Source organism: Myotis nattereri (genome assembly GCF_964212035.1).
Source record: "Myotis nattereri genome assembly, chromosome: 2".
Lineage (NCBI taxonomy): Eukaryota > Metazoa > Chordata > Mammalia > Chiroptera > Vespertilionidae > Myotis > Myotis nattereri.
In genome coordinates this window covers 161469652-161495441 of record NC_138076.1, presented here as the reverse complement: position 1 = coordinate 161495441, position 25790 = coordinate 161469652, and the positions used below count along the sequence as shown (strand labels likewise).

The window sequence follows — 25790 nt, the reverse complement described above, 5'->3', positions numbered from 1 at the left end:
TCTTGAAGGGGAGACCGGCATAATTATCTTGAAAGTTGACTCTGAGAAGCATAAAGTTAAATAGTAACTTAGAATAAGACTTTATTAATATTATTGCAAATTTGAACTTCATTAATTCATATTCCCAAGGGTCATTCCTCAAGTTTTGGATACTACAGAATGCTCTCAACAGGGTGGTAGTCATTTATGGACGGTTGAGTCCCTTGGTATCAAAATATCGAGTGACGATTGGCTGGAAAAAGAGTTAAAATCATTAAAAGCTACTGATCATAAAATCCCAGTAGCAATCAGGCAATAAGAAAAGTTTAGAAACCCTTATTTTGTCTTAAATGTAAAAATAATAAGCCAGTTAGAGAAATATAAGTATCACATGATTTCACTCATATGTGGAATCTAATGAATAAAATAAACTGATGAACAAAATACATATAGAGACATAGAAGCACCAAACAGACTGTTGAATCTCAGAGGGCAGGCTGGCAAGGGGTGGTTGGTTCTTATAACATAGAAGCCATACCTGAAACCTATATGATCATGTTGACCAATGTCACCCCAACAAATTTAATTTAAACAAAAATCCCTGTTCTCACAAGACACCTTAACTTCTCCATTAAAGAATTTAAATTGGGGGACCTTACTCTAATAAGAGTTATTGCCAGAAATAAATATTTATGTCCCATCTGTATATCAGGACAAGCATCTAATTACTGAACTACTCTTCTTATTCTTTGAGTTGCCATCTTTCCCTCTGAAGGTCCAACCCCTGTCCCATTCCTTAATTCAAAGTGGCATCTATACCTCACAGTACCTTTCTGGCCTCAAAACTCCCAAGCATGTAATGTTCCTATACATACAAAATTAAATTTGATTTTCCCCCATGAATCTGTCTCAAATAAATTTGACTATTAGACCACCAATGGAGCCTTTGTAGGGTAAAGGAAAATTCTTCTTTCCCAATAGATTCAACATTCCTATTCTTCACTGTTTAATAAAGGAAAAGAAAAAAACATTAAAATATTATCAATAAATTCCCCAGAGGTTCTTAGATATAGACATATACATAAATGTATACACATATAATTTATACTTCTAAATACTTGCACTTAAGTATATATACATACTAGTAGCCCGGTGCTCAAAATTTATGCAGGGGGGTGTCCCTCAGCCCGGCCTGCACCCTCTCCAATCTGGGACCCCTCAGGAGATGTCCAACTGCTGGGTTAGGCATGATCCCTGTGGACATCCAGCAGTTGGACATCCCTCTTACAATCTGGGACCGCTGGCTCCCAACAACTCACCTGCCTGCCTGCCTGATTGCCCCTAACCACTCTGCCTGCTGGCCTGCTTGCCCCAAGTGCCCTCCCTGACAGCCTGATCACCCCAAACTGCCACCCACTGACAGCCTGCTCACCCCCAACTATCCCCCCTGCTGGCCTGCTTGCCACCAACTGGCCCCCACTGTGGCCTACTCGCCCCCAACTGCCCCCTCTGCTGGTCTGCTTGCCCCCAATTGCTCCCCCGCTGGCCTGATCACTCCCACCTTCCCCCCCACACTGGCCTGATCACCCCAAATGCCCTCCTCTGTCAGCCTGTTTACCCCTTACTGCCCCCTTGCCAGTCTGGTCAGCCCCAACTGACCCCCCTTGCAGGCCTGCTCTCCTCCAACTGCCCACCTGACAGCATGCTTGGCTCCTACTGCCCCCCCATGCCAGCCTGCTTACACCCCTCTGCCCCCCACTGCTGGCTTGTTTACCCCCTACTGCACCTCCTGCTGGCCTGCTCTGGCCCAACAGCCCTCCCCCCACTGGCCTGATCACCCCCAACTGCCCTCCCCTTCTGGCCTGATTGCCCCTAACCACCTCTGCCTAGGCCCCACCACCATGGCTTTGTCTGGAAGGACATCGGAAGGTCCCCTGGAAGGTCTCCCGGTTTAATTAGCATATTACCCTTTTATTAGTATAGATAATATATACAAATTTATAGACACACAAAAATGTGTGTGTGTGTGTGTATGTGTGTGTGTTAAAACAAACTCTATCTTTATGTAAGGATTTGGGAGCTGCGTGAGTACATGCATGTATTTTTTATATGAATTGAAGGTTATGATACAATGGGTCTTTAGCTTCTTAATAAAGAGAGGAAACTCTCATCTGCATGTACTGTGAGTCACATATTGGCACTACTATAATAACCACACAGTGAAATTTAACATTAAAAATTATCATTCTCAATTTTAGAAACTTCCTAAAACTGTTTCCAAGCATCAAGTAGAGTTTTTGCCCTATAGTAAAGGAGAATGACTGAAGGGTTTTAGCACATAGAAAAATAACTCTGGTTGCAATGCCCTAGGGCAGATTGAAGGAAGATTAGGGTTTGCAATAGTCCAAACAAAGAATGTTAAGATCCAAGACTAAGATGTTAGTATTGAGGATGAAAAAGTAAACATAAGAAGACATTTTCAAGGAATTTGAAATTTTCTTGAGGTGAGAGTAGGGCAAAAAATGCAAGTCTTTGGGGGCAGGGAAACAAAGCAATGACATTCAGGAATCTGTTTAAGAGGCATAATTCATTGTGAGATTTTTTATGAAGACAAGTAATGTAAGTGAAAAAAAGCCCAAATGCTACCAAGGTCAGTTTTAGGATGAGGTAGAAATAAGAAATAAACTACATGCAGGAATTTTTAATTACATTATGACATCAGGTGAGAAATGTGGAATGAATTTAATTACATAAAATTGTCTCTTCTAACACGAGTCCTTAGCCATACTTGGGGTTGAATTTGTTATTCTCCAAAGACTGAGTCCCATGCAGCCTTTCTGCACTTTTGAGAATGTCATTATATTCCCCGTTGATCTGCCTTAAAAGAGAATACTTTGAATTAATATGGATGACTTGGTATAAAATGGCAGGTACATCTCAAAATTAATCGGGAAAAATGGGAAGTGGAGAGAAGAGGCTGTCAGGGAAGAAAGGCCTGTCTTTAGAGCTGCCCCATTCCTTAGGTTGCTGCTTCCTGATTTCTTTAAAATACTTAGCAAATGATTCATCTCTTCCAAAATAAAATAAATCTTCTATAAGCTCACTGAAATCAGTGTCCAGCCTGGAAGCTTGATTCAACATATAAATTACATAATCTGGACACATCATAAGGCTTGGAAGAATATTATATATTCAATCATAACCATGTAAGGGACAGTATTACTCATGCAATAGCATTTCAAAAGTTTTATTTTTATTTTGATAATAACAACCAGAAAAACCTTAGTCCAAAGTATGAACTACTAACCCAAACTGCATTAACCTGGATCACAATAAGCTCCATGTATTGAACGCTAACAATGCAAAAGGCATTTAAAATTACTCAATCACTATATTGTATTATCTTATTTAATACTCACAATCATCTTATTATCAATGCAATATTCCAGGTAAAATCAGCTTGCTTTTCCTGTTACCCCTGTTCCCCAACGACCAACCATGAGATAAAATAATTTTCCTATGATCACACAGTGACGCCAAGGCTTCAGAGGACAGGAACTCCAGTAGAATTAAATTTCAAAAGATGTCACGCTTGTAAGGGGAAGAGCTGAACATCAAAGTCAGTTTCTACCCAAAAAAATGCACTCACATTCATAAGTGAAAAACACTACTTTACAACTTTTAATTAATTATATCTAAAAGTAATCTGAGCAGAGCTGCCTCAAACAGATTGTCAAACTGCAGCGGGAAGGCCGGGGAGGGTTGGGGGGCAGGAGGTAGCGGGGTAAGAGATCAACTAAAGGACTTGTATGCATGCATATAAGCATAACCAATGGACATAAGACACTGGGGGATAGGGGAGGCTGGGGGACTGTCTAGGGCGGGGGGATAAAATGGACACATATGTAATACCCTTTGTAATACTTTAAGCAATAAAAAATAAAATTAAAAAAATAAATAAAAAAAAATGAAAGTAATCTGAGAATAAACTGTGACTTATTTCAAAGTTTAATTTAACATTTTTATTAAAACATAAGTAGATTCAAAATTAGATAATCTGGATATGATAGAAATATTGCTATTTATAATAAAACACTCACATCTATATTTTTTGCTTTTTATTGTTAAATGTGTACCACATAGAGAAAAACATATGAAGTCAATGATATCAAATTAAAATCACTCCCAAAAAATAGATACATCTACTTCCCAGGGTAATGTACCAAACACCATCAGTAACATAGAAACCCTCTGCTTTTGTCTCAAAACATGTTGATCTCAAAAGACACATCAAATATATTGGCACAGCTTTTCACACCATCAAGAGTAACTGTTTGTTTTTGTTTTCTTTTCTGGTTTTCTGGTTTAGTGAAGTAAATATTGCAAATAATAAATTTCAGATATATACTTTTATAGAACTTAAAAAATGTATGTAGTTGTGCATACACAAGCATAGTAAATATATATATATACACATATATATATTATATATATATATCCATCAGTCCAAAAGTTTCCTTATTCTCTATTGTAGTCAACCCCTGCCCTTCAACCACAGACCTTGAATAATCCACTGATCCATTGTCCTATGGTGTGTGTGTGTGTGTGTGTGTGTGTGTGTGTATGTGTGTATTGTTTGTTGATGTCATAGAAAAGGAATCATATAATATTTAGCTCTCGAGCTTCACTTTATTCACTTTGCAAAATATTTTGGAGATTTATTCATGTATTTGTATGTATGATTGGTTTATTGTTCTTTTGTCCTATAGTATTTAATTGCATGGATACATGAAGTCACCAGTTAACATAAATTATAAGTCTTTATGTTTCACATGTAGGGAGATCTATATTCTTTGGTTCAGAATTTTGATTATAGAAGTCCATAAAAAATAACAAACACAAATAAATGGGCTTAAATTAAAACAGGAAAGTTTTGATGGGCTATAAGAGTGTCTTAAGGCTATACAATCTTTAAAGTCTTCAAGAAGAAAATAAATAAGACTCTTCCTAAATAACAGGACATTCATAAATAAATGCATAAATAAATGAGTAAAAATAAAAAGATGACCTGATTAAAATTTCCTCTGAAGTGTCTATCTCTGTAAGGATAGAATTCTTGTGGATACACAAAATGATGAAACATCTTGCAATGAACATATATTTTATTGTATTTTTTAAATATATTTTATTGATTTTTTACAGAGAGGAAGGGAGAGGGATAGAAAGTTAGAAACATCGATGAGAGAAAAACATCAATCAGCTGCCTCTTGCACACTCCCTTCTGGGGATGTGCCCACAACCAAGGTACATGCTCTTGACCGGAATCGAACCCCGGGACCCTTCAGTCCACCGGCTGACGCTCTATCCACTGAGCCAAACTGGTTAGGGCATGAACATATAGTTTAAAGGCTTAAAAGAAAGATTGGTAACAAGAAAGTTCTGCAAAAAAAAAGAACTAAAATGGAATTACAAGTCAAATATATAAAAATTCAAAAATCTGATGTTGCATCAAAAGTTGTGTTAATAGAACAAAGATAAAAAAAACTATCAAAATTCAGAACAATTTTTAATAATGAAAAAGAATTTAATATATCTGGAAAACAAATAATGAAAAGTCCAAAATGTGGGATCTTAGTATTATAATCGGATAGAAAATAAGCAATGGGAAAGAAGAGATAATGCATGTATACTGGAAAAACTGATGATATAAGCAAGATATAATTACAAATTTAGATTTAAAAATAGTTGATAACGATAGAGACACATAATGTTAAACTATGATGAATAATGCATAATAGTTATTAAAGATAAATGTTATCATATTAGGTTGAAAATGGTAATTTAAATGAACTATTGGTACCCTCAATTAAAATATAGAAAGCATTGCCTGTTATATCAGCTCAGTCTCTACAGATTCTGCCCCCAACCTCTTTACTGGGTGTTTGGTGTTTGTATTTGTTTGGTTTATCTATTGTTTCTGTGGTGTTTTCTCTCTCTCTCTCTCTCTCTCTCTCTCTCTCTCTCTCTCTCTCTCTCATAAATATATATATATATATATATATATATATATATATATATATATATATATATTAGAGGCCCAGTGCACAAAAATTTGTGCACTCGGGGGTAGCGGGTCCCTCAGCCCAGCCTGTGCCCTCTCACAGTCTGGGACCCCTCGGGGGTGACCACTTGCTGGCTTAGGCCTGCTCCCCAGGGGATTGGGCCTAAGATGGCAATCAGACATCCCTCTGGCAGCCCAGCAGCCCTTGGGGGATGCCCACTTTCCATCAGGGAGCAGACCTAAGCTGTAGTCAAACATCCTTAGCACTGCTGAGGAGGCAGGGGAGCCTCCCACCACCACCGCTGTACTGGCAGCCATCAGCCTGGCTTGTGGCTGAGCAGAGTTCCCCATGTGGGAGCGCCCTGACCACCAGAGGGCAGCTCCTGCATTGAGTGTCTGCCCCCTGGTGGTCAGTGTGTGTCATAGTGACCAGTCATTCCCAGTCTTTCTGCTGTTAGGGTCAGTTTGCATATTACCCTTTTACTATATAAGATAGAGGCCTGGTGCATGGGTGGGGACCAGCTGGTTTGCCCTGAAGGGTGTCCTGGATCAGGGTGGGGGTCCCACTTGGGTGCCTGGCCAGCCTCAGTGTGGGGCTGATGGCTGTTTAGAGCTGGTCGCACCCCCTTCAGAGTGGGGGTCCCCACTGGGGTGCCTGGCCAGTCTGGGTGAGGGGCTGAGGGCCATTTTCAGGCTGGCGGGTGACTGAAGCTCCCAACCTCTCCTTTTTTTTCTTTTTTTCTTTTATTCTGGGATTTATTTACCTTCTATGGCTGTCACTGGAGCTGAGACCCGGCTTTAGCTCTGAGGCCGGCTCCAGCTTGAGGCCTCGGCTGCTGAAAGCAGGAATCTAGGGTTTGTTTGGGTTCTATAATTGTAAAACGTTCTTTCGGTCCTGCTCACTCCAGCTCTGAGGGCTGAAAGCAGGTTTCTGGGGTTTATTTAGCTTCTATAATTGCAACATAGTTTCTTAGACTGCAGCTCAGAGGCCAGCAGTGGCAGGCGGGGAACCTTGGCTTCCTCCGTCACTGAAGCAAGCAAGCCTCCTGTTCGCTTCAGCTGCCTGGCTGCCGACCGCCATCTTGGTTGGCAGTTAATTTGCATATCGCCCTGATTAGCCAATGGGAAACATGTCAGAGGTATGGTTAATTACCATGTTTGTCTATTACAGGATAGAATTATGCACCAGGCAATTTTTCAATAAAAAGTTTTTATAATTATTGGTCGTGCTACTATTGTAATAGACAAATTCAAACACTTCAAATATATATATATTGAATTTTGAATTAGGAGTTACACAAAATTTTCTCTGTTTCTGAATTTAATTTGTTTAATCTGTAGTCACACATTCGGAATAGAATGAATTATTTAGCAATCACTTTCAATAAAAACAAGAAAAATACTGAAAATATTCACTTTCTATGAATTCTGCAAGGATTCTGTTTGCTGATGTGCTGTGAAAATATTCTTTTGTATCATTCACCAAAAATGTAAGTCCAGAAAATACAAATATGTAATTCTAAGGACAAAGAGTTTGACTTTGTCATCTATAGAAAACATACTCAAAATAAAATGTACCAGATTCCAACTGTCTAGTAGGGAAAATTAGATAAGAATAATAGAACAATATTTGAACTTTGCTTGCTTCATTTTTTTAGTGGGAAAGAAACAATATTTAATGAGATTTTTCAGGTAAACCAATCTCATGAGTTTTATCTTAATACTAGAGGCCTGAAGCAGGAAGATTCCTGAAAGAATAGGGCTTCCTTGGGCCTATTCCTGCAAGAATAGGGCTTCCTGGATCTGGAGTGAAGCAGAGAAGGGAGAGAAGCCCGACATGGCGAGCTTCACTCCCTTCTCCTCTGCCTCACTCCCTCCTGTATCCGCTGCCTCAGCTCCGCTCCTGTCTCCGCTATGGCTCCCTCCCTTCTCTGCTGCTTAGCTCCCTTCTGCAGTGCTTGCCTTGCTTCTAAGATGTCTTCATTCTTCGCTCCACGCCTGCTCATGCAAATTAACCGCCATCTTTGTTTGGTTAATTTGCATACTCTCTCTAATTAGCTGGTGGGTGTAGTGGAGGGACTATGTTGCAATTATAGTCAACTTGCATGTTTCTCTTTTACTAGTGTAGATCAGAGGTCCTCAAACATTTTAAACAGGGGGCCAGTTCACTGTCCCTCAGACATTCCACACATGCGCACTGCGGGCCTGGGACGAGTTGGCTGCTAAGCAGGACAGACAGAGGTGGCAAAAACACCCAGCGGGCCAGATAAATTTTTTCGGGGGGCCACATGTGGCGTGCGGGCCGTAGTTTGAGGACCCCTGGTGTAGATATTAGTCTCTCGATTTTTACTGTATTTTGATGTTGTTCCTATCTACTAACTATATCGTGCCTAAAATGTACACTCAATATATTTTTAATAAATAAAATATTTAAGTAGGTCATTTTTTATACTTGTGGCCTTTTCCTCTTGCTATTATCTGCTTATTCACAAGTTTATATGTAACTGGATTATATTGCCTTAGCATTTTTTGATGGCATGGCCAAGCAGTCTAAGGTGTGTTTAAACTTCTAATTGTTGTTTGTACTATACAAGTCTCTGATGTTTGATGTTTTTAAAATATAATTTCCCAAGGATACCTAATTAAAATTATTCAACTCAATTTAGAGTGTATTCATCAGTAGCATTCCTCTCTAGAGACATTTTAATTCCATTTCTTTGCAAGAATCCCCTGTGACTCTTTTGAGAAAAAAAATAAAATAAAACCACACTGTTTTCAAAACAATAGTGAGAAAACCAGGGTTCCTGCTGGAAGGTAAAGAATGTAAATATATATATTCCATCTTTCTTATACTAAAGTTACTAAGATCAAGTAAGATTGTTCTAGCATTCAAAGTTGGAAAGTTATATTTATGTAAATTTTGGAAAACAAGAGCTAATTAAATGCTTGGCTTTGGATTGTGCAACTTCAGATAGTTTTTTATATTGTGAGAATTTTATTTCTACAAACTTTCACTCCTATGCCATGAAGCTCACCTCTTTTCCACAGCTGTTATTTCTTGATTTTAACTCATGTTTTTGATCCTTTTTCTTATGAACTAAGAGTTTTACTTAATTAACCAGCAAAATACAGAAGTTTCTCACCTCCATTTACCTATTTCAATGCTAAATATTTTTCTGATCCCACATTTTTATTTTTATTTTATATAGTTAGTTTTTTAGGCAATGTTACCCACATTCCAAGGAAATATAGCCTCTGATTGTGTTGAGCATTCAGTTTAAAATTTAAGACAGGGCTTTATGTTTGGTCTTTCAGACTTAATATAGATTAACTACTTGAAACTGCCTATAGAGCTTTAGCCACAATGTGACCAACTCTCTTTTTTTAATTATTTATTGTTTAAAGTATTACTTCTGTCTCCTTTTCCCTTGATTGACCTCTCCCCAGACCCTCCCAGCCCCCAGAACATTCCCTCATGCCCCTAGTGTCTGTGTCCTTTGGTTATGCATCTATGCATGCATACAAGTCCTTTAGTTGATCTCTTAACAAACCCCTTCCTGTCTTCCCTGTGAGGTTTGACAGTCTGTTCCATGCTTCTCTGTCTCTGGATCTATTTTTGTTCATCAGTTTCCTTGATCACGAGTTGTAAGATTTCTTGAATACTTTGCTTACAGTCTGGATGTAGCACCTCCTACCAGCAACTGGGACTGTCACCTTTTTATCAGGGCCTCCCTACTTCAAGAACAATTTTGTACTGGACTTATTCTTCCATATGTTCCATCTCACTCTACGCAACCAGGATCATCTCGCCAAGTTCCACCAACACACTATGTAAGTATATTATTACATAAGGAAATAAAAGGCACAAACAAGTTGTGAAATTGATTAAATGCTCCAAAATAAGCATCGAAGACTGGCAATTAAAGTAAGGCAACAGAGTGTTTGGGTTTCAGCAGTCAAATTTCTCCACAGGGGATTATATTATTGCAAGAATTTTTTCATTTCTCACCTCATTCATTTTTTCCGTTTTCTAATCAGCTTATAACTTAGGTCCCTTACCTTTGGCTGTTAGAATCTCTTCAAAAAAGCAATATTTTATTATTTAATTCATAAAAAAGTTTACATTCTGTTTACTTGTCTAGTAATACATATGTACTGTGTGTGTGTGTGTGTGTGTGTGTGTGTGTGTAGATTTGATGGTCCCAATTAAAAAAAAAAGTAATCCTATACTCACTAAATCATAGTTTTTGTTTGCATTTACAGATGCGGAAGAAGTTAACAATAAGAAATGAAAAATCAAACATCTGTAAAAGAGTTCATTCTTCTGGGATTAACAGATGACCCACAGTTAAATGCTTTAATTTTTGTATTTCTGTTTTTCACATATATACTGAGTATAACTGGAAACATGACAATTATCACCCTTACTTTGATAGATTCACACCTCAAAACCCCCATGTATTTTTTCCTTAGGAATTTCTCTTTCCTAGAAATCTTATTTACCACAGTTTCTATTCCTAGATTCCTGGTCAGCATTGCAACAGGAGATATGACCATTTCTTATAATTCTTGCATGGCCCAGGAATTTTTCTTCATTCTCCTTGGTTCAACAGAATTTTTCCTTTTGACTGCTATGTCCTATGATCGGTATGTGGCTATCTGTAAGCCACTGCACTACACAGTAATAATGAATAACAGAATCTGCAACCTGCTTGTAATTAGTTCTTGGCTGGCTGGATTTCTCATTATCTTCCCACCTGTGATCATGGGACTTCAACTGGATTTCTGTGATTCCAACATCATTGACCACTTCACCTGTGACTCTTCTCCGATACTACTGATCTCCTGCACAGACACAGCATTCCTAGAGCTCCTGGCCTTTTTTCTGGCGGTATTCACACTCATGGTAACCTTAACATTAGTGATTCTTTCCTATGTATTCATCCTTAAAATGATCCTCAGAATCCCCTCTGCTGAGCAAAGGAAGAAGGCCTTTTCCACTTGCTCCTCACACATGATTGTTGTCTCTATTTCTTATGGCAGCTGCATTTTCATGTATGTCAAAACTTCAGCAAAAGAAGGAGTGGCTTTCACCAAGGGTATAGCAGTGCTCAATACCTCTGTTGCCCCAATGCTAAATCCATTTATTTACTCCTTAAGAAATGAGCAGGTAAAGCAGTCCTTTAAGAACTTGGTCAAAAAATGTTTCTCAAATAAATTTTCATCATAAATTTATGGCCTGAACTTTATTTAAATGAAACGGTATGTCTAACATAATATTAATATTGTTATATTTCTCCATCCACTGCTATACTTCCATTTCCTTCAAGTTTTATTCTCTATTTATACCATTTTGGACTCATTGGCACAACTACCTTTTAAAATTTACATGCCCTGAAATTTCTGAGCATGATTAATTTGTTGTTACATAGATGAGAATGACATTTTTAAAAAATGCAAGAATTTAGTTTAAGGGATCTTTTCCTTTGGACACCAATCAAAAGTTAAAATTATCACCAAGGAATTCTAAAAATATTTTTCTCCCAGAAGATTTGCACAAAGTATTAAAATAAGATTTTCTGGAATTAAAGTCTCTTAAATCTAATGTTCTTATATTTGCCCTCATCTCTCCTATGGTTTTTACATTATGAATATTCATCTATGCTACTTGGGACAAAGATGTTATATCTTCAATGTCAATTCCATCCTTTAATATTATAACATATCTTTTTTTAATGCTGGGGTCCAGCCCCAACAGGTCCAGGGGTTCCCAAAGGTGTGGACAGAATCGGCAAAGAAGGAATGACACGGAGACAGTGTTCAGTTGACCAGCAGCCTAGCCAGGTTCTCTAGCCAGGTTCTCCAGCCAGGTTCCCCAGCCAGGTTCTCCAGCCAGGTTCTATCTTTTATTCTCTTGTTATATCTGTATTTATACCAGTTGATTTTAATCCTATCCATTCTATTCCAAAGGTTAAGGCGTTTGTTATCTCCCTTCCAAGGTTGCTACTCTATTGTTCTGTTAAGTGACAAGGAAGTAACTGAAGGAGATTATCCTAAGTAAAGATTATGTAGCTTAAGCATGATTGTTCATAGTTAAAGTGATTAACTACCAGCCTGGCACTTAGTTAAGGGGTTTTACTGATTTATTCCATTTCTTAGTCCTGTTAATCCCTAACTCCAGGGAAAAATCCCCACCTGGGGAAACAACCTTTCTCAAAGAGGTGACCTTGGTTAAAACACATAGCGTTAAGAAGGGGAGCAAACATATTAAGAACAGTATGCCATATACGCCAGGTCCCTTGAAACATATGCTGTGCAGATGTTTCTTCCCTGCAGCGACTGTGTCAAGCAGCAAGGATGGACTGGCTTCCGGCAGTTTAATGATTTTTTGGGGCCAAATTTCAAAGTTACTACAAATATGGTATTGATATTCATGTAGGACCCCACTACTTTTATCAGAAAACATCTCTGATAAACTATATTGATGATTGCTCCATAGCCCATTACTTTCTTTAAATTTGTTGATGCTGAGCCTGGAGCTCATATGAGGTTCTCTTGGTAATAACCTGGACTGTCTTTAGGTTTCCTAAGATCCAATAGCCTCTCTGTTGACTTTTTTGGCAATTAAAACCTATGCTTTCTATCTCCCAGACAGTTCTTGCATTTTCTGGTATGCCAAGGATCCCCTAAAATGTGTTTCAGTGTTTGAATGGTTTCATTATGTTTCAAATATATATATCTCATTAAGAATATTTTTGGACACTGAGGGTGTGGATGTAAGTGTTAACTTTGTTCAAACCTTGACACACATCTTTTCTATAAAATTTCTTAATTATACCTTTATGCTTTTGAGAACAAACTTCATTCAATATTCTTCCATTTGCCTCTTTTCTATCTTCTTTCACAATGATGCTGAACATATATGATCATTTAATTTACCATCAGGACACTCATCCTTAATATTCTTTTTTGCTAAACATTTTATTTTATTTTTAAATTTACTTTGTTGTTAAAAGTATTACAGATGTCCTGCCCCCCTCCCACTTTTTCTTTTTTTTTCATTCTCAGTGCTTGGATTCTCTTTTCTCACCATTAAAATGTGACTTCTGACCAACAGGTGAGTCTCATTGATTGAGCATCAACCTGTGAGCCAGGAGGTCACGGTTTGATCCCCATTCAGGACAAGTGCCAGGGTTGCAGGCTCGACCCCCCAGTGGAGGGTATGCAGGAGGCAGCCCACCAATGATTCTCTTTCATCATTGATGTTTCTATCTCTCGCTCCCTCTTCCTTCCTCTGTGAAATCAGTAAAAATATATTTTTTTAAAAAATGACTATTTTTAACAAGTACTTAAAGAAACACGGTTACCCTTAATCAAACACAGGTAAAAATTAATAAAGTGTTGGAGAGTATTAATGTCTAAAGCATCCATATAATATTTAAATTTTTGTGTCTTAGCAAAAACATTTGTTACATTTGCTTGTAAAAAGTGTTTTGCTCAATTTGATGGTAACTTCAGTGAGAACTGAGAAGTATGATGGGCTCTCTTATTAGGCAGCTTAGACATGAATTATCCTGCTATTCCAGAATCATGGTTTTTTCTCTGTCTTTACATGACAAGACTTTAAATTTTTGCAGTTGTTACTTTGGAGATTCTACATAAATCCAAATACTTGCTTGCATTCATTGATGGAGACATTATTCAAGTAATCCAGTGCTCAATAAAGTCCAGGTCCTTCAATGTATATGGGCAGAGAGAAATAGTGTGATAGTAAGTTTTATCAACTAGTAATCAGAAAAGAATACACAGACATATTATAAATTTTACAAATATGTTACAAATAATAAAGTATACAATAAAGTTAATTGTAATTCTGTATACTCAATAGATTTTTACAAAATTATTTCATTGATTATTACCAATTACATACTCAAAACCAACCAATATTAGCAAATGAACCAGCTTGACAAATGTAGTTTAACTTAACACTATGAAGTTGAATTTAGCACTCAACTGCACAATTGGAGTCAGACATTTCAATACTTTCAATAACTTATAAAAATTTTTGAAAATAAAACAGGTAAAGATATGAAATACTTGAACAACATTATGAACCAAATAGATCTAAATGAAATTTTTAGAATATTCCATCCAACATCAACAGAATACTGTACTCATTCTTTCCAGTATCACAGAAAACATGAAAGGGAATAATAAAGATCAATGAAATAGAAACCAGAAAAATAAAATTTTAAATATCAATGAAACCAAACCTGGCTACTTCAGAATATCACAAAATTGATAAATTTTTCATTGTCTGCCCACCATCCAAACTAAAATCTTCTTCCATCACCATACATTTGATCCCCTTTACCCGTTATTAACCTCCTACCCCGTTCTTTTGGTAACCACCATACTATTGTCTGTGCCCATGAGTTTCAGTTTTATGTCCCACATGTGAATGAAATCATATGGTTCTTAACTTACTCTGACTTATTTTGCTTTGTATAATATTTTCAAGGTCCATACATGTTCTCTCAAATGGCAGTATGGGTAGTAGCACACCATGTTGACCTACACAGGTAAATATCTCTCAGGAGATTGAGTACCTACCTCCCTAGAATTCTTAAATTCTCATTACCTAAAGTTCTTATTTTGTTGACACACACCGCTTCTGGTATCTTTATGTCAGGATTGACTAGTTCAGAACAATTGATTCATGAATGCAAACTATGCCCACAGAGCTAAAGAAATGTCTGGATTTTGAGAACATTTCTAATATGGGTTGCATACACATTATTCAGTCATTAATGGAATGATGCCATAGGAGACAGACCAAATGCTAACCTATCTACACATACTGCTTATGTAACCTTGGGCAAGTTACATAACCCCTCAGTACCTCAATTTCATCAGTTGCAAAATGAGATTCTTAACAGGGCCTACTGAAAGCATTTTGGGGCACAGGTTAAAGGCTATTTAGATCTTTGGTATAATAATAATAATAATAATAATAATAATAATAATAAGTGTAACAATAATACAGACAGTCCTTGGGTTACATCGGATTTGACGTATATCGTTTCATGGTTACATCGCCATCTTATATTTATTTATATAAAAAAAGTTCTGTCATTTCGACATATGTACATATATATGTGCTTTATGTTTTTTATTATTTATTTACCACAAGTAAAGGTCAGGAATTGTTATCTTTTAATTTTTTTTTTACTGTTTCACTTCATTACTGTTGTGTATGTGCTGAATGTGAGTGACACAGGTGCTTATGTAGGTGGCTTCTGACTTACTGCAAAAATCACATTGAGTCGCACTGTAGGAACGGATCTCCGACATAACCCGAGGAGCTACTGTAATAAAACTCATTACATGTTCTTATAACAGTTATTATTGCTATCATTGCTGTTGTTATTTGTCTTCCTTCTAATATATTTCCTTTCTCTATCACATCTTCCAAAACTACTGTTTGGTGAACAGAAAAGTTATCTAATTATGATTTTTGAAAGCTGAGCTCGATAGAGGCTATCATGTAACAATTTTCTAAAATAATTATTTAATCTTACAAAGAACGTTCTTATTTTTTTCATTATTTTTATGACTGATTATATTCAAATATTCAAAATGGAACTTTTACCATACAACATTGTGTATTAAAAAGGTCTGGCATTGTGTTGTGCAAATTTTAGTCAAAAAGGAGCAAATAGAATCACTTTAGAATAAAGGCAAATGGGAAGGAATTTCAATGAATTGCCCACAAGTATAATATTTTCTGCTTAATTTTTACTATAAACAGAAAATGAGACATATTTAGAAAACGTTTATATTCTGACTCAATAATAAATTTCCCACTGGCAAAATTAGAAAGTAGACTTATTAGGTTTTCAAAAATACTATGTGTTTCAATAACTTATTTAACCTTCCCAAATGAATTACTTCCACACTGAAGTAAACTACGTATTTATCATTATTACCCATTTTTATGACTTTAAAAAAACAACTTTCTCTGTGTTAAGTAAGTTTTCAAAAATATTTAACAGGGAATTATAAAAGCTGTAATTAAAATCTAAGATTTTTAAGTAATAAATAGCAAATTAATTGCTGATATGAGTTTGCAATTTTAATGGATAACTATGCTGTCCCTTTTTGTGACTTCATGTTTCATTGTTCTTTGTGCTGAATAAGAACACTACAAATGTATTTGAAACCATATCAGGAGTTGACATCTATGATTATTTTTACCTACAGACCTAAGATTTCAGAGTGTAGCCATTCCAAATAAGACATCATTTAGAGAATTCATCCTTCTGTGACGTAGGGATGGCACAGAGTTACAAGCTGTGACTTGATTCTTCTTTCTGCTGTTCACCTACTTATTGAGTATAACTGGAAACTTGACCATCTTCATGTTAACACTGTCAAATGCTGGTTTGAAGAATCCCATGTATTTCTTTCTCAGGAATTTCTCTGTCTTAGAAATTTCATTCAAAACAGTCTGTATTCCCAGGTTTTTGGTCAGCATCACTACAGGAGATACAACCATTTTCTATAAGGCTAGTGTGACACAGCATTTATTTTTATCTTTGTGGGTTCTACAGTTTTTCCTTCTGTCCTATGATCACTATGTGGCAATTTGCAAAACTCTACATCACACACCTTTCATGAGTAACAAAGTCTGCAACCAACCTGTAATAAACTCCTGGCTGGCTGGTTTCCTCATCATCTGTCCCTCTGTGCTTATGGGACTCCATCTAGGCTTCTGTGACTTGAGAGTTATTGACCACTTCACTGGTGACTCTCCTGTGCTGCTGACTCTTGCACAAAGTTTCTAGATCCTAGGGCATTTTTCTTAACAGTATTCACCCTCATGGTAAGGTTGGCCTTTGTGATTCTCTGTTACACATTCATTCTTCCAACAATTCTGAAGATCCCCTCTGCCCAGCAAAGGAAAAGGCCTTTTCTACTTGCGGCTCCCATATGATTGTGGTTTCCATTTCTTATGGGAGTCGCATGTTCATATATGTAAAAATATCTGCAAAAGACTTTGTGACTTTGAGCAAGAGGGTAGCAGTACTCAATCCTTCTGTTGCTCCCATGCTGAATCTTTGTATTTATACCTTAAGAAACCAGCAAGTGAAACAGGCCCTTAATGATTTCCCAAAAAATATATTGTTGACAAACAAACACTACCCACTATAAAATCTGTAGCTGAAACACAAATAAACCACACATAAATGCAGACCATTGTTCTAGGTGGTAGGCATACATAGGGAATAAAGCATGCACAAGTTTCAGCCATTGTGAGAAAACATACATTAAACAGTCAACATAATAGAAAAGTAAATTACCTAGTAGTTTAGTGGTGGCAAATGCTACGGGGAAAAAACTGAAATACTTTAAGAAAATAGGGGTAGAATTCAAATTATATTTGGTGGTCAAAGACTTGAAAGTCATTTTATAGCTTTTTTCTATTTTATTTTTCTACTAGTAGCCTGGTGCACGAAATTTGTGCACTGAGGTGGGGGGGGAGGGGGCCTCAGTCTGGCCTTCACCCTCTCCAATCTGAGACCCATAAGGGAATGTCCAACTACCTGTTTGTGCCCACACTTTTAACAGATAACAGCTCCATTGTTGTTTCTTTCTTATGCTTAAAACCATTGGAATTAGTAGGTATTCAAAGTGTGTATACATTTTGGGGGGACACCTGTATATTTCTAGGCAGCGGTGAAAGAAACCAACAGCAGATTTGGAACCCCCAGACAGGGAACCTCACTCAGTCCCCACATGTCTCCCCACTTCACTTTCCACCTTTGTGGGCAGCAGGAGAATCAATGTTTTCTCTCATTAATTCGGAAAAGCACGTGCTGTCACCTGCTGCCTGGCAGGAGTGTGCTAGGCCCCAAGCAAGTGAGGCTCAGTCAGGGCAGCCTTCGCTCATGGGTGCTGGCACCCAAAGTGCACATTCCTCCTCTACAGTCGCCCTGACTATCCCACTGTTTCACTGAGAGGACGGAATTCCTCTCCGCCTCTGGGTTCTTGATCTTGAACGCTGACCGAAGGCACCTCAGTGAGGGTCACCCATGCCCACCAGGTGTGTCTGTCTGTACCTGCTCCTGCCTCAGCACCTGCATTAACAACCCAGAGGTGATCTCATAGCTGCACTGGCCTCCGTGGGAACAGGGCATCACCACTCCGCCCTCTCACTGTCACCTCACAGGTGCCCACCCTCAGCACCCAGAACACCCAGACACTCTCCAAAGGACGTGAGTGCATCAGAGGGGATGTGTGCACAACCTGTGGGGGTGTTAGGCATGCTGGGTTGATGGAAGTGTGGTGGAGAGGTGTGGGGAACTTGTGCACGCTTGGTTTGCAACTGTTGCAGGCGTGGGAGGGTGACAGTGTGCTGGGGGATGTTCGCACACCAGGGGGGGATGTGCACACCGGAGGCCTCTGGCTTTGCAGATCTGCACACCCCCATGGTGTGGCCAGGAGGACGTCAGTCTGGCCCACCATAGTGGCTGTCCCTGTGATCCTGCACCATCTGGGCCAGGAGGCGGATCTTGTGCAGCCACTCCTGGGCGCTGATGGCCTGCAGGTGCTACTTCAGGTCAGCCTGCAAGCTCCGCTTGGCGCGCTCACAGCTGTCACCACTGCCATGTGGGGAGTATAGGCCGCCCTCCACCGGCCTGCCTCCCCTGTCCAGAGGCTCTCTGCTCTGCTCACCTGCCCAGAGTGACTGGGGCTGGGCGGAAGCCAGGCGTCCTGCCCTGCCCAACCCCGGCTGATCCGTCCCTGTGGGAGCTGCCGCCCCGCCAGGAAGGGTCACGGATTCAGGTCCCGGGACCACGGACAGCCTCAAGCGCTGTCCCCCGCCCCGCAGGGTCACAGATCAGTGTCTTGGTCCCATGGACAGCCTCAAGCACTGCCCCCCGCCCGGCAGGGTCACAGATCCAGGTCCTAGGATGGCAGACAGCCTCCCACGGTGCCCCCCGCCTGGCAGGGTCATGGATCCGGGTCCCAGGACCGTGGACAGCCTCCCTCGGTGCCCCCTGGCTGCCAGGTCATGGATCCTGGTCCCAGACCAAGGCCAGCCTCAAGCACTGCCCCCCACTCGGCAAGGTCACAGATCCAGGTCCCGGGACCATGGACAGCCTTGCCCACTGCCGCCTGCCTTTAGTATGCAAATTAGCCACCATCTTGTTGCTTCAGGGTGGGGGTCCCCACTGGGGTGCCTGGTCAGTCTGGGTGAGGGGCTGAGGGCTGTTTTCAGGCTGGCGGGCGACTGAAGCTCTCAAACTCTCCTTTTTTTCTTTTTTTTTTATTCTGGGATTTATATATCTTCTATGGCTGTCACTGGAGCTGAAAGCCAGCTTTAGCTCTGAGGCTCACCTCCAGCTCTGAGACCTCGGCTGCTGAAAGCAGGTACTGGGTTTGTTTGGGTTCTATAATTGAAACACTGTTACGGTCCTGCTGGTTGAAGCCAGGCTGGCTGAAAGCAGGTTTCTGGAGTTTGATTAGGTTCTATAATTGCAACATATTTACTTAGACTGCAGCTCAGAGGCCGGCAGTGGCAGGCAGGGAACCTTGGCTTCCTCCATCACTGGAGCAAACAAGCCTCCTGTTCGCTTCAGCGGCCTGGCTGCTGGCCACCATCTTGGTTGGAAGTTAATTTGCATATCCTGCTGATTAGCCAATGAGAAGGTGTTGGGGTTATGGTCAGTTTGCATCTTTCTCTTTTATTAGATAGGCTATTCAAATGTATTTTTCTATATTCTTTACCTTTTTTCTTTCCTGTAATTTTCCCAAGTCCATGTAGCCACCTATTTCACACATGTAAAACATGAACTGATTATGAGGTATGCCTTTAAATAAGTATTGATGTTTACTTTCAAAAGATAAATACTAAGCTCTAGATAAACTATTTAAGTCCTACATCAAAATAAATGACCAGAAATAAAATGCACAACAAACCAGAGTTATGGATGGAATGAAGACTTAGAAAACTATGCTTTATGATCATGTCTAGCAATGGGCTTAGTGTCCCTCCAACTCTTATTTCCTTATTCCATTGAATCTACTATTCGGAATTATATGGGGATAAAATAGCTGATAAATAGTTATCTCCTAATATGAAAATGGGTTATTTGGAGCTTTGAGGTTACTTTCCCAACAACTCTATCCACCAAAATTATGTATCTATATCTTTTTGGATCACACACCTCCTATTAAACAGTAAACTGGAATTACAGTAGGCTGCCACTTTGGGGAAGGCTGATCTCTTGTGAGTACTATAAACAGGATTATTAGAAATGGCTGTTTTTACACTACATGCAGTGACTCTTTTTTAGTATATCACATTACAAGGAAATAGAAAGAAGTGGGAAATCATAAAAACTCAGTTATTGAAAATCAATGCAAAATATTTACACACCTATTCAGTATGCATATAAGGATCATAGAACACATTTTATTGGTACTCAGATTAAGGGGAGTTCAAAGATCACTTCCCTTTGCTGTTTTCAAATAATCACCCTATGTAGCTCACTCTATTTAATTAGTAGGATTGAGAATATTGAACTTTAAGATGAGATTCAGAACCCTCATAATTGAAAATTAAAAATCCAAAATGTGAAAATTCAAAGAAAATAAACATAAAATGGAAATTAATAAAAATAAAGAAAATAGTTGGACTAATGCAAAGCCTAATTACTAAAAATAATAATTTTTATAATTTGCAATTATAAAAATGTGAGAGAAACATAAATGTTATCTATCTACACTAATAAAAGAGAAACATGCAAATTAACCATCACTCAACCATTCTGCTACAGTCACAAGAAATGCCCACCAGCCAATCAGGAGTGAGTATGCAAATTAGCCCAACTAAGATGGTGGCGGCCATGGAGCTGGAGCAAGCAGGAGGCTTAGGTTGCCCCTGGCGATGGAGGAGGGCAAGCTTTCCGCCTGCCCTGGCCTACCCTGGGCTCTGTTCAAGGCTACAAAGTTTTCAATTATGGAAGATAAATAAATTCCAGATACTGGCTTCCAGCCTGCCCTGGCCTCGGCTCAAGGAGGCTCTGAAAAAAAAAGAAAAAGAAAAAAAAGGAAAGGCTGGGAGCTTGGGTCACTGGGGGCCATGGCCAGCCTGAAAACAGCCATCAGCCCCTCACTCAAGCTGGCCAGGCACCCCAGTGGGGACCCCCACCCTGAAGGGGTGTGACCAGCCTGAAAATGGCTCTCAGCCCCTCACCCAGGCTGTCCAGGCACCCCAGCGGGACCCCCCATCCTGATCCAGTACACCCTTCAGGGCAAACCAGCTGGCCCCCACCCATGCACTAAGCCTCTATCCTATATAATAAAAGGGTAATATGCAAATTGACCCTAACAGCAGAATGACTGGGAATGACTGGTCACTATGACACACACTGACCACCGGGGGGCAGATGCTCAATGCAGGAGCTGCCCCCTAGAGGTCAGTGCGCTCCCACAGGGGAAGCTCTGCTCAGCCACAAGCCAGCACAGCGGTGGTGGAGGGAGCCTCTACCGCCTCCTCAGCAGCGCTAAGGATGTCCGACTGCAGCTTAGGCCTTCTCCCCACTGGCAAGTGGATATCCCCGAGGGCTCCCAGGCTGCCAGAGGGATGTCTGACTACCAGCTCAGGCCCAATCCCCCGGGGAGTGGACCTAAGCCAGCAGGTAGACATCCCCCAAGGGGTCTCAGACAGCTAGAGGGCACAGGCCGGGCTGAGGGACCCCCCGAGTGCACAAATTTTTGTGCATCAGGCCTCTACTATATATAAAAGCCTACGCAACCAGCTGACCAGCCTACCAGCAGGTAGCTGTGATACACACTGATCACCAGGGGGCAGACGCTCAAGGCAGGAGCGGAAACCACAGGCATGGAAAAATGGAACAGACTTATGAATCTCAGAGGAAAGGGGGAAGGGAAGGGTAGGAAGAGATTAACCAAAGATCTTATACACATACTAGTGGCCCAGTGAATGGATTCATGCACCAGTTGGGTCCCTTGGCCTGGCCTGTCGGGATTTGGCAGAAACTAGCTCTCCAACAACTCCTGAGGGGTCCCAGATTAAGAGAGGGCACAGGCCAAGTCTAGGGACCCAACCAGTGCACAAATCCATGCACCAGGCTTCTAGGGAAGTTATAATATTTCCAAATACTGAGCAAATGTAAAATTGTGTAATTATATGGTAGTAATGTGATTATGGTACTATGTGCAATTATATAAAAATATTCTTAATTTTAACTTTTTAAGATGTTAGTATTACTTAGAAATATTACTTAGTTAATATTACTTAGAAAATATTCCTAAGGCAGCAGATAATCTAAATACATATTTTAACTATAGAAGAACATACCAAAAATAAAAACAGTTCTCATAAACTTTTATGCTTTCAAAACTTTCCCAAGATTTATTTGCATTATATGTATATATTTTAGATACATAAACCATTTATTTAAACTATGTGTGTGAGGGGGGAAGGGGTAATTCTACAAACTGCAGTTTAGTAATGTTTATCAGAGTTCACATACCAGAACACACAATGCAAGGAATCTAAAACCTTCATAAACTGAATGACTAAGTTCTGCACTTTATACATGTCTTATAAATTTTTGATACCAAAAGGCAGAGTCTATATTCCTATGTTTTTGTAGAAGATGGTGTAGGGTAAATGATCAGAAAGAGCCCTGGGTGAGTAGCTCAATTGTTAAGCGAGATGCCCGGATATGCCCAGGTTGTGGGTTCAATTCCTACTCAGAGGACATGCAAGAATCAACCAATGAATGCATAAATAAGTAGAACAACAAACCAATGTTTCTCCCTCTCTCTCCCCCTCTCTCTCTAAAAATCAATAAAAATATAAAAAATGAATAAACAATAAAATGACCAGTAGGGCTTAATAACATATTTCTAGTCTCAAGCATCAAGTAAACAAAATGTTTAGACTAACAGAATTTTTCATCCAGAGAGAATTATAGATCTTTTCTTATCCAAGGATAGCATATAAAGGAGATATGCCTCTAACCTCCCTATGCCATGGCTATATCAAACAACTGAAAATCAGTTGCATAATTATTTCTTAAAGAGTGAGGATCTGACCTCAGAATCCTTCTCAATACAGTACCAATACAAGAGTTGGCCTGTGAGATCAGATTAATTTGTAACCCTGATATAATCCCAGTTTCTCACTTATGAGATCAAGAAAGTGAAACTCAGAAATGGGAAAAGGAACTTTTTCAGGCGAATCAGAGCAAATTTGACTTTTTAAAAAAATTAATTTTATTGGGGTGACATTGGTCAACATGATCATATAGGTTTGGGTGTGGGTTTCTATGTTACAAGATCTGCATATTGCACTGTGTGCCCGCCACCCAAAGTCAAATCTTCTCCTGTCACCATATATTAGGACTCCCTTCTCCCCCCAACCTCTTCCCTCTGACAAACACCATGCTGCTATTTGTGTTCACAAGTTTCAAAAGAATCAGGGCACATTTAGATCTACATTCCAATTCCATTACCCTTTCATACATCACACTGCCTACCTATTTATTCCTTTCCTGGTCATGGCTAACACAATATCCTATCAATTACAAACAAATCATGGTTGCTAAAAATACTAGGAGCAGTGTATGGGAGCACATATAATGTCAAACACAGCAAGAAGATTCATGGTATGTATGTTCCCCGGAGTTGAAAAAACAGCATTCCTCTCCCCATCACCATAAAATGTTTTCTGATTGACAAGCATTATCCTAAACTAATCACAGGCTTTTATATTGGATGTCAGCCTATTCTCTATTCCTTTACATGGGTTCACCTCCCTGTAGGCATCCGGTCAGAAATTACCTTTGGTGAAAATCTTTAGGCATCTGACATCTCCTGCCTACTGCTGCTTATACCTCAAGGTTGCCCAGATATTGTCTGGGGCTGCTTCCGGGTATACAACCTGGGTTCCAAATGTGCTTCCTCCCTCTTCCTTCTAGTGAAGCTGTTTGCAGGACTTCCCAGAAGAGGATGTGAAAGGGCCCCTTTTGTGTGCTTATTTTTTAAAGATTATTTTATTGATTTTTTTTTTTTTTTTAGAGAGAGAGATGAAAGAAGAGAGAGATAGGAATATCAATTAGCTGCCTCCTGCATGCCTCTGACTGGGGATTGAGCCCGGGCATGTGCCCTGACCAAGAATCGAACTAGTGACCTCTTGGTGCATGGGTCAGCGCTCAACAGCGCTCAACACTGTCTTGGTGAAAGGGGGCCCCTTCCCTTGATCGAAGGAAGAGCACTTACCATGAGATCTACCCTCAGCAGTATTTACAACTGAAGGCACCATGCTGTACAGCAGATCTCCTCCCCTCAGGCCAAACAACCACTATTCTACTTTCTATTTCTATGATGTTGACTAGTCTAGGTACTTCATATAAGTGAAATTATACAATAGTTGCTCTTTTGTGATTGGCTTTTTAAATGTAAGTCACAAAATCATAAATATTCTAGAAGAAAACATAGGCTGTAAAATCTCAGACATTTCTCACCAATATTTCTCTGATATATATTTCCTTGAGCAAGACAAACAACAACAAAGAAACAAATGGGACTACATTAAACTAAAAGCTTTTTCAGAGTAAAGGAAACCATCAACAAAATGAAAAGGCAACCCACTGAATGGTAGAATGCACTTGCCAATGATACATCTGATAAAGAATTAAATTTCCAAAATTTATAAAAATTTTATACACCTCAACACCAAGAAAAGGAACAATCCAATTAAAAGAATGGGCAAAATACCTGAATAGACACTTTTCCATAAAGGACTTACAGATGGACAATAGACATATGAAAAGATGCTCAATATCACTAATAATCAGAGAATTACAAATTAAAACTATAATGACCCTAGCCAGTGTGAGTCAGTTGTTAGAGCATCAGCCCTTGCACCAATGGGGTACTTTAAAAAACAGAGGTTTAATTAATAATTGAATTATTAGAGACTTCATCAATGTACAAGTATTATTTTAGAAACAAATATAATTTTAGAAAAATTACAACTTGGTCTTTTCATTTTAAAGAAGTTGTCTTCATATGTATATGTGTGTGTGTGTGTGTGTGTGTGTGTGTGTGTGTGTGTGTGTGTGTACATATATAATTTTAAGCACCTGGCACCTAATTACAAAATGTTCACTTTAAGCAATAGGTAACCATTTGATATTAACTAACACATTTCCAGCATCAGTTTTTTTAATTTTTATTGTGGCCATACAATGTCACAAAAGGTTTTTTAAATATCCTAGTTTTTATTTATAATATGTTCAACGCTAAGATACTATTTCAAAGAAGTTATATATTTTAGCATTGAATTTATTCACTATCAAATGAACTATGCTTACTTTTCTTGTTGGTAAACAATAGCTTTGGTCCGCACTATTAAATCATACCCTGGGCTTATGCCAATGTTGAAATTTTACAGAAACGTAAAGGTGAAGTTTGAGTTGTTTCCTCACTAGTCCTCTCCTGTTTTGCCTTGCATATTTTAAACTGATTGCCCACAGTGTTAGGAATGATACATGGGTCACAGGAATATGAACATCCAAAAATGTGGGTTCATTTTTGCTAAGTTTCCCCACTTCCCCAAATATCAGAGCAGCATGAAGAGTAAAAACAAAAACAAAAGGCCCCATGAATTCATCAACTAAGGATAAAGAGGAATGTAATTAGAGGT

At 39.1% G+C, this 25790-nt stretch overlaps 1 protein-coding gene and 1 pseudogene across 2 annotated transcripts; both read left to right on the top strand.

Annotated features, from left to right (window-relative positions):
* Window positions 1–10328: 10328 nt before the first annotated feature.
* LOC308513075 (olfactory receptor 6C65-like) lies at window positions 10329–11270 on the top strand (the record flags this gene model as incomplete). Its single annotated transcript, XM_081082872.1, has 1 exon — window positions 10329–11270. One exon carries the CDS (start codon window positions 10329–10331, stop codon window positions 11268–11270), a length of 942 nt encoding a protein of 313 aa, XP_080938998.1.
* Window positions 11271–16410: 5140 nt separating this feature from the next.
* LOC308513914 (olfactory receptor 6C65-like) lies at window positions 16411–17254 on the top strand (annotated as a pseudogene). The gene has a single exon. The product of its transcript is annotated as an olfactory receptor 6C65-like (transcript).
* Window positions 17255–25790: the final 8536 nt, after the last annotated feature.